Raw genomic sequence first — 9,080 nt, forward strand, 5'->3', positions numbered from 1 at the left:
AGGGCGTAAAGGAGACACAGCAGAGTGAACGCAGAGGGAGGGGGGCAGAGAGAGAGGACAGTGAGAAGAGAGGGAGTGGAAAAAGACAGCGTGAGAGCTGCTGTGGATCAGAAATAAAGTCAGGCAACTATCCGGAGCAGCATGACTCTTCTAACACTTGGACTGTATCTGCCATTGTGGTTTTGTTATGGCCTGGCTCAGCCTTCTTTTCTGGACAACTTTGATTCATTCCCAGCAGGTAAGAGCGTTTTAATCCTGAGCTTGAACACTGTATACTGTACTGTGCGTGCACAGGAGCTGGTGGATTTGAGCTGCAAAAGCACGGATTCTGAAAGTCTCAATTTGAGATTCACGTGGCACTCATGATAATACCCTTGTTTTTATTTTCTTGTTGTCCATGAGGTAGGTTGGAAAGGCCTCTATAAATAGCGAGAACAGCTCCGGCTCTTCAGTGAGAGGCACATGGGCTTCATATCCGTCCAGTGCTAGGAATTCTGCTGGATGGGTGTCATGATTTGATAGTTTGCACCTGTTTCTCTGTTGCTTGTGCTGCTCCAGCATGCTGTAATTGCTTCAGTTTGTCAAATTTTTGATCTGTCCCGCCTTAATTTGTCGTAAATGAAGTTTTTCTCATCTCGCATTCATTATCGCGGGTGCAGAAGTTAAAACAACACACAAAAAAACCTTCCTGGCTTCATATACCTTTGATACCCTGTTTAATTTGTGACTGCATGCCCACCTTGCGCAGCTCTCAGATCACCGGATCAGCAGAAGAGGTTCAACCCATGCTGTTTAGTGAGTCCGCCTCCACCACCGCTGTTTCCTCCACCCCCTTCACTTTGGCGCCTCTACCCTCATGTGAGTCAAAGTCATGTGACTTTCTATTGTGAATCTCTAACTATTGACATGTCCTTGATTTATATCCAAAAACACCACATTTCTTACAGCCTTTTGACCCCTGGTCAAGAGTCTCTCGAATTTAATGTCAACAACTGTATGAATAGCATCAAACCTGCTCTTGAAAATGTTGTCAAGACCGAAGAAGTCATCGAATTGCATCTTTATTTATATTTTACAGAGTGATGGAAATTCCCGTGGTGGTCGCGAGTCTGATGTGGACAATAACAATAAAGTTTCTTCTTGCCCAGCAGGCCCTCCGGGGCCTCCTGGCCCCCCAGGACCTCAGGTGGGAAACCAGGCTATTCCTAAAACATCATGGCTATCCTTTTGTATCTGGAACCGTGCCACTGTTATTGGACTCTTCCAATAAATCTCTCATAATGTAACAGGATTCATCACCACTATAACTAAAGCGTCAGTCTCTGTTTCATGTTGGAGTCTACGTAGTTTTAAGGTGTTAAAAATTAGTACCCCAACTACATATTAACCGCATGTCTTCTCCAACTTGATAGTTCCTGTATAGCAGGAGATGGGGATTTCTCTGGCCCATGCAACACAGCAACCCATTAACGCTCCACTTTTAGCTGAGACACAAATAGCCTTTTTCCACCGGCTGCCAGTGTCCCACACATCATTCTCAGAAACTGTCTGAAGAGCTGTCTGCTTGGAAACGAGCACTGGGTCGCGTAAATTCCAGGGCTCACCAAAACATGCTTGTGTCCAGGTGTTTGTGTTCTCTAGTGATTGAAAGATGCAAAGACCTTTCGGTTCAAAAGGCCCTCATAACCCAACCTGCTCCACTGTTCTCCACTGTGTTCCAGCATTTCATAAGTGAAAGCAGATTTACCAACTGATTGTTAAAGCTTTTGCTGCGGTTGCTCATCAGAGGTCCAACCGCAGCAGCATTTCTCTTTATCAAAGGAGGCCCACAAGGCAGCTTTTAAATCAATAGTGGCCACTCAGCCTTTAGCTAATTGAAACTGCAGCTTCCAGAAACAGAACAGATCTGTGGTGGGATGCTGTGGACAATAAAATGAATTTAGATGGCTATCTCTGTGATTTAGGAGCATATAGCACAAATCTAATGTTTTCTTTTTATGTTCATTAGGGTCCCCCTGGATTACCTGGGATAGCAGGGCCTAAAGGAGAAAAGGTAAGGAGTGTACTTATCGAAATTAGATAAAACTAGACTGTCTGCTTATTATTCTAATAAGCTAAAGTGCAACTGACCTTTTGCACACAAATGCTTTCTGGAAGTGCATTAAATGACTGCCGTCCTTGTCCCCTCCTCCACATCCTGTTGTCAGGGAGAAATAGGAAGACCTGGTCAAAAGGTGAGAGTCTCCATTAATCACTCCATGTTCTTTGCTAAGTGGATTTACTCAAAAAATGAGATACAATGCCTCCGCCTGCTCGCTCGCTGTAAGTCACAGTGCTGCCAGTGCCTGCTTGTGTACATCCCGAAATTGTGAGGATATACAACCTTGACAGGAGGCAGAACAGACACACTGACAGGAGGCAAATGGGTGCAGGGCTGCTGAGACAGGCTGTTTTTGTGGCTGAGGGACTTTACATGCTCTCAGTCTGTTTCTCTCACCGAAGCGGAGCATATTGCTTCCCTATCAACATTCCGCATCAGGCTAGCCTGTCCGACGGTCCTCCTTCTCCTAACATAAAGCTTTATTGAAAGCTCGGGACACACTATGTGATGAGCACAGGTAGAAGAGTAGCGTCCTCCTAAATGAATCAAAGCTGTCCAATGGGGGAGCTTCAGCGGCCTGACTGAGCAGCTTTGCAGCACCGCCGAGCAATTTAGCTTAGTGTTTCAGCCAGGTTATTAATCATTTTATTTCCCACAAGCACAGACTCCTGTTCTATATACAGCCCATCATTTAATTAAAGAGAGCAAAGTGACAGGGCTCGTTAAAGCCATTCTCCCCCTACATGTGCAGCAGCGTCTGAAAAATGCTGTAGTGAGCTGGCCGTCAGCTAATGCAGCAAATAATTCATTCAGACATATATATATATATATATATATATATATATATATATATATATATATATATATATATATATATGTATATATGTTCAAACAGGCATAAAAGGCTCTGATTTCATTAACTTAAAAAACAGTTATGTCTCCTGTCAGGGTCGGACAGGCCCTCCTGGACTTCCTGGGAAAAGAGGACCAACAGGATGGTCAGGACCAAGTGGGGCCAAAGTGAGTAAGTCATAATGTAGATCTTATAAAATATGTCAATATATGAGACCAATAAGAACCAGAATGGTTTATTACACAAGTCTGATTTGCAGTCAAATAAACTAAAACCCTGGATTACCAGTTATGTAACATGCAAACAGCCTTTCCTTTGGTGAACGCTTTACTGTAAACGTAATAAAAGAACCTTTAACGTTCAATGTCCGCATATGACATTTCTTATTTTAAAGACAAAAGCTCATTCAGGTTATTCATGTTTGCCTTTGTGTCAGGGGGAGAAAGGTGACCCGGGGCTGATGGGTTTGCCTGGATCCAGAGGACCAATTGGGCCGAGGGTAAAATTTTACATATGCTGTTTAGTGATCTTTAGTGAGTTTTGTTTCATCGTGTTTCATGCTTGTTATAAATCTTTAATCCTAGGGCTTACCTGGGTATAAAGGGGAAAAGGTAAGTGGCACCATTCAGCTGTAAATACCGTAGGATTTATTGATTAACTACTTTGACAGTAAACTAAATGAATGTAATCTGCTCTGTCAGGGTTCCCGAGGTGACCGTGGCGAGAATGGGATGAAAGGAGACAAGGTGGGGAGAGTGTATCAGGAAAATTGTACATACACTTTGTAAGAATTCTGAATTCATGTTACGTACTCTTCCTCACTCGCAGGGTGCAATGGGTTTCCCAGGAATGCTTGGACAAAAAGTGAGTAATCCTCATTCAGTAAGGGTTCTGCCTTACAGTGTTAACCAGCTAACCAATTAAATTCATGTATTTGAATTCAGAATTTTTCTGATATAGATATTTTTTTTTTCTGTTATTGAGGGTGAAATGGGTCCAAAAGGAGAACCTGGAACCTCAGGAAACAGAGGACCCACTGGCCGACCGGGGAAGAGAGGCAAGCAGGTGAGGAGTTTGTGGGTTGCACTGTTTTACAGTAGTGATAGCAAGACAGTTGTACTTTTTGACATGTGGTGTAAGGAAATGACCCTGCACTGTTTTGAATTTAAGGGACTGAAAGGAGACACAGGAAGCGTTGGTCCTATAGGGCCAGCAGGCCCGCAGGGACCTCCAGGCCACCCCGGCCCTCCTGGTCCACCTGCAACAGGTGAAATCCCAAAGTAGATTTAAAACTCTTGAAAACTGTGGTCATAATTAAGTGTTTGCTGGAGAGATTTAGTTTGTGGATGGTCGTGTGTTTTTTTCCGTTGTGAGCGCGTGAAAACTTGTGCTGAAAGTGAGAAGGGAAAGCTCACAGCCCGGTGAGTAAAGGAAGCCCACTTTGAAACTGTGTACGAGGTAACACCAGTAGTCTTATTTAGCACCGGAGAAATCGAATCCCCCCGAGCTGAAACAGGATTCTCTCAGCATGACATCATGTGGCTAAAATGGATTGACAGATGGCAAGCCTACAGTTTTACAAATATTATGTCAGCACATCATCAAGATGACATTTGTTATCTTGATCAAGTTCCTGTATGAATTATCCTGATTGTGTTTGCTTCTTGATTGATAAATCAAAGACGCTAGACTGACATGTGGTATTTATATCAGCTTGTGTAGGCTGTACACAACTCATTAATGCTGCTATATTCTGTCACTTTGGACTAAATATAGACCCACTGTTTGTTTATCCTTCCTTTTTTTCTCCCCCTCTTCCTGTATATGCAGGAGTCTACATGGTTGGAGCAAAGGGTGCGCGCGGTCCACCAGGGCCTCCTGGAAAGTGTAGCTGCAGCTCTTTGAGTAGTCCTCCATTTGAAAATTATGCCTCTACAGGAAATTATCTCAAAGTGCCAGCGGTGAGAGATGAATGGTTTGCAGTCAAATATAGAATCATCTGTGAAATCAGTGAAAAATCCACCAAATTAAAATGTAAAGAGTTTCAAAGGGTAATACAGTTGTGGTCAGAAGTTTACATCAGCTCATCATAGGCATCGATGCCATGGTAATTGTAGCTTTTTAATAACTGACCTTTTGCAAACGAATGCTTTCTGGAAGTGCATTAAATGACGGCAGTGCCGTCCTCTTTTTCCAGGGTGGAGTGATTGTACAACATTGACCTTTAATGGCTTTAGGAAGGCTGTTTCAGCTCTTGATTTGAGCTAAAAAAAAAAATTCATCCACTTTGTGCAATTTACTGGTACCACTGGCAGTAAAACAGCCCTGCAGAATGATGCTACCACCACCATGCTTGACAGCCTGTACAGTATTTTTAGTTTTGAACGCCTCACCTTTACTCTAAACATATGTCTTGGTATTCTTGCCAAATAGCTCAATCTTTATCTGATCTGACCATAAAACGTTTTTGCAGATGACATTTGGTTTTTCTTGGACAAAGCAGTGACACATCCAAATAAGTTGTTTGAACTGATAATCTTAAAATCTGCAGTGGTTTAACAACGGCTTCAAGAGACCTTCCTAACTTGTATAAATCTAAAAGTCTCCTTCTACGACCTTCACAGAATTCCTTGGATTTTCCTATTGTTCCAAGTATTGGTCAATCCAATGACTGCTATAAAACAAAGACAGTGAAGAGAAACTCCTTTTTGAGGTCAATCATGATAACTAGCGAGAAGTTAGGGATCAAGTTAGAAGTATATATTTGACCTTTATTTATACTTTTGGCTGTGAGTGGATTAGAGAAAATACAAAATACAAAAATTTAAAAAAAAAAAAGATTTTGTACAATCATTCCAATCCAGAAAAAGAACACTTCAAAGATATCATTAAAAGCATCATGCCTGTGATAAATCTATTAAACTTTAGACCACAACTGGAAATAAATAAGCTTGAAAGATAAAAGGAAGGTTAAAGTACACTTACAGGAGAGATAGATAATGCTTGCAGACAAATGTTACCAGCTGGGATGACAAATGATGGTCTTCAATGTTATTTCATAAAGTGCTAAAATGCACGGAACCCTATTATTTTGCCTTTTATTTAGATATTTGTGGTGAGCAATGAGGAGGAACTGGAGCGCCTCCGCACAGATAACGCTCTTGCATTCCGTAAAGACCAGAGATCTCTCTATTTCAAAGACATTGATGGCTGGCTGCCAATCCAGGTATAAATGCATGTAGCAACAATGCAATGTGTCCTTAAAAAAAACAATAGATATTGACTTTCAAACAGCCTTTTCCTTTTATGTTCACATTTTTTAAATTCTGCAAAAGACCTTTCCATTCCAGATCACGCCCTACCAGTCCATGGAAAATGCCCCCGATGATGAAGGTTACTGTGGGGACGGCATAGTGCAGATCTCCACCGGGGAGGAGTGTGATGACAAAAACAGAGTTGTCACCGATGGCTGCGTCAGTAAGTCATGCATCTATGTTACCGGTCCTTTTATAGTTCATTAGCTGTACTTTGCTGTGCACATATAACATGACCCCCCTGTGCCCCTGCTGTCTCATGTTACCATAGAGTGTAAACATGCCTACTGTGGAGACGGATACCGCTATGAAGGGGCTGAGGAGTGTGATGGAAAAGACTTTGGATACCAGACATGTAATTCATATCTTCCAGGGTAAGCATACAGCATTTGGGTACACAACCTTGTACTGCATGAAAAGATGTAGGTTATGAACTTGACCCTGAAAACGTTTTTCTTATGATTTGTAGGTCATATGGTCACCTCAAGTGCACAAGATACTGTACTATTGACTCAACAAACTGCAAGTACTTTACTTGAGGAGTTGTCTGGACAGTGCTGTGGCTCCTCTGTGTGTTATTTGCTTGGGACTTAACATGTAAAAAAAAAGAAAAAAAAAAAGAAAAGACAACAATGCTCCAAGCAAAAACACGGAGGCTGCCAGTGATTCTGTTATGAAAGAAAGAACAAAACCTAGAAATATACAAACATACATAAAACTCATCTGTGTTGCTGCTGAGATGCCACATATCCCGGAGGTTATAGCTTGAGTCTTTGAAGGTGAAAATCCGCACACTGGAAATGCAAAGGAAGACTGCACGCTGTCTTAACGAGAAGGATTTGGACTGGCTTCCTCAACATGCCCAACTGGACCCGAACCAGCCTTTCAACGCAACAGTTGAGAGCCTCAATCGCGTACCAGTGGACGATGTTGCAGAGAAGCAGTAGCTGGAACAGAGGCATATTAATCTTGACCCAGTTACTGTTGAGAATAACAAGCAGTAGGACATCCAGAGCGATGGCCCGAGGTATTCTACTGCAGTGTGAATGACAGTGCACAGCATTTGCATGTATCTGGGATTACTAAAACCACGACAGCAGCTGTCACTATCAAAGCATGTAACCTATCAGTTTACTTATTACTGTCAAAACAACTTTCGTACTGTGTCCTCTCACTACCACGTCGAGATACAAAGGTAGGGATGGAGATAGAGGTGGTTATAGTGCACTACATACTGTATATATAGCGAGTTATGCACTTGTAATCTTTGAGTGAGACTGTTACTCCAGGAGGCTTGAAGCCTAGAAGTTGACCCAGCTTTGTTAGCTTGTGGTGGTACCGTACTGACAGGGACATTTAGTCTGGACAAGGTTTCAATAAATCCCCAAATCTTCTCAGGAACTAGCTAACAGGTAATGTAGCTCAACAAACAAAGCACCTTTTACAGGTATCCTCTACTGCTCTTTATAAATTACGCAGCAGTCACTGTACACTGAGGCAACTCAAGCAAAAGCTTTAACGCATCAACAATGCGCAGTACTGCAGGATTCAGTTTCCCCTCCTGTGCTGCAGTGAGAAATGAAATATACTGTACACGAAGGCTTGAAACTGTTATGTCCTTAATTTTCTCGGTGCACGGGAAGGGCTGGACTAGTCTGTAGCTGCTAAAGGGGGGAGGGAGAGGAACTCATATCGCAGTCAGTTTTCTGATCATTACTGTAAATACTCTGATACCTCTTTATCCAGTCTTTCTGTCTTACAGTATATACAGCAACAGTAAACTTAACAGTGTAGGTGTAGTCCGCTGTGTGTTGGGCACAAATGCTGAAAATGACTGTGCTGATATAAGCTGACATTTTCCATAAGCTACTCTTTGAGTCGCGGTGCCAAGGGAGACCTTTTCTCAGACATACCTAGATGTAGTCAGGTCTATAAAGCCTACAAAAGCAATCAAAAGATGAAGACTGTTAATATATTGTGTCCGCATGCTTGTGAAACTCTGCTAATGCTTCACCTTTGTCAAATACCGTTTTGTAAATCATCATTGCATTCATCAGCATAGCAGGTGTCTTAAGAACTGTCAGTCTTGCTCTGTTCAGAGAGAAGCAAAGCACTGTATGAATGACAAACCTTAAAGTTATGAACTGTGCCATGCACAAAGCTCGAGTACCGTTCTGGAAACTATGTTGAGTGTCGTGTCTGTGGCCTGTGCTGTTGTGTTCTATCTTAGACTGCCTATGTACAGCAATGCTGAAACGTGCATGTGGTGACGTGCTGTAAGGCTTTATGAAGCGTAGCAAGCATTGTGACTGGGGTAGTTCATTTTGTTTTAATACTCTGATATGATTTTTACAGTAGTTGTGAACTATTTAAAAAATGATCAAATAAAAGTGATATTTAAGTCACTCTCTTTATTTAAACTTAAACCTTGGTTAGCGGTTTGTCATGTCTGCTGTTATTGGAAAAAAAGCACACACACAAAAAACCCAAACCTAACTGGCATTGATGGAGAGGCTATTGATGTTCTCTTAGGATACAACACTCAGACAAAAAAGTAAGGGGGACATCAAAGTATCGCAGCAGTCAGCCGTTTGCTGAGTGCTGCGTTAGTCTAAATGCAAAGCAGACCACACAGTGAACTCTTGCTGTTTCTCAGACGTGGCAATGGGTTTTTCGGCTTTTTATTCCATCTTAATGAAGCCTTTCAGAGCTGAATCTGTGCCTGGAGATGAGGCACAGCGATACAGGTTGGGGACAGACCAGCCGGCCACTGTTGCAACCAAGATGTTTGAAGCAGGATGAGACCATATAA

The 9,080-nt window shown here is 42.2% G+C and overlaps 1 protein-coding gene across 4 annotated transcripts; it reads left to right on the forward strand.

Annotated features, from left to right (window-relative positions):
• The first annotated feature begins 35 nt into the window (after positions 1-35).
• colq (collagen-like tail subunit (single strand of homotrimer) of asymmetric acetylcholinesterase) lies at positions 36-8,829 on the forward strand. 4 transcript variants are annotated; one of them, XM_004541500.3, is made up of 17 exons: positions 36-238; positions 749-858; positions 1,079-1,186; positions 2,009-2,053; positions 2,208-2,234; positions 3,050-3,121; positions 3,391-3,453; positions 3,539-3,565; positions 3,656-3,700; positions 3,783-3,818; positions 3,939-4,019; positions 4,125-4,221; positions 4,785-4,915; positions 6,061-6,180; positions 6,305-6,431; positions 6,540-6,642; positions 6,738-8,829. In XM_004541500.3, the coding sequence occupies exons 1-17, from the start codon at positions 142-144 to the stop codon at positions 6,805-6,807; spliced, it is 1,359 nt and encodes a 452-aa protein (XP_004541557.1). In that variant the 5' UTR covers positions 36-141; the 3' UTR covers positions 6,808-8,829. The 4 variants fall into 4 exon arrangements, with proteins under 4 accessions (XP_004541557.1, XP_076746060.1, XP_004541556.1 ...); XM_004541499.3 differs by having other exon boundaries at positions 38-238; positions 6,290-6,431; positions 6,738-8,828; XM_076889945.1 differs by lacking the exon at positions 2,208-2,234.
• Positions 8,830-9,080: the final 251 nt, after the last annotated feature.

This window comes from Maylandia zebra, linkage group LG11, assembly GCF_041146795.1.
Source record: "Maylandia zebra isolate NMK-2024a linkage group LG11, Mzebra_GT3a, whole genome shotgun sequence".
Classification (NCBI taxonomy): Eukaryota; Metazoa; Chordata; class Actinopteri; order Cichliformes; family Cichlidae; genus Maylandia; species Maylandia zebra.

Coding starts and splice junctions, on each gene's coding strand:
- colq (XM_004541499.3), top strand. CDS start 142: ATGACTCTTCTAACACTTGGACTGTATCTGCCATTGTGGTTTTGTTAT. Junction 859..1,078: donor TTTGGCGCCTCTACCCTCAT/GTGAGTCAAAGT, acceptor TATATTTTACAG/AGTGATGGAAATTCCCGTGG. Junction 1,187..2,008: donor CTGGCCCCCCAGGACCTCAG/GTGGGAAACCAG, acceptor TATGTTCATTAG/GGTCCCCCTGGATTACCTGG.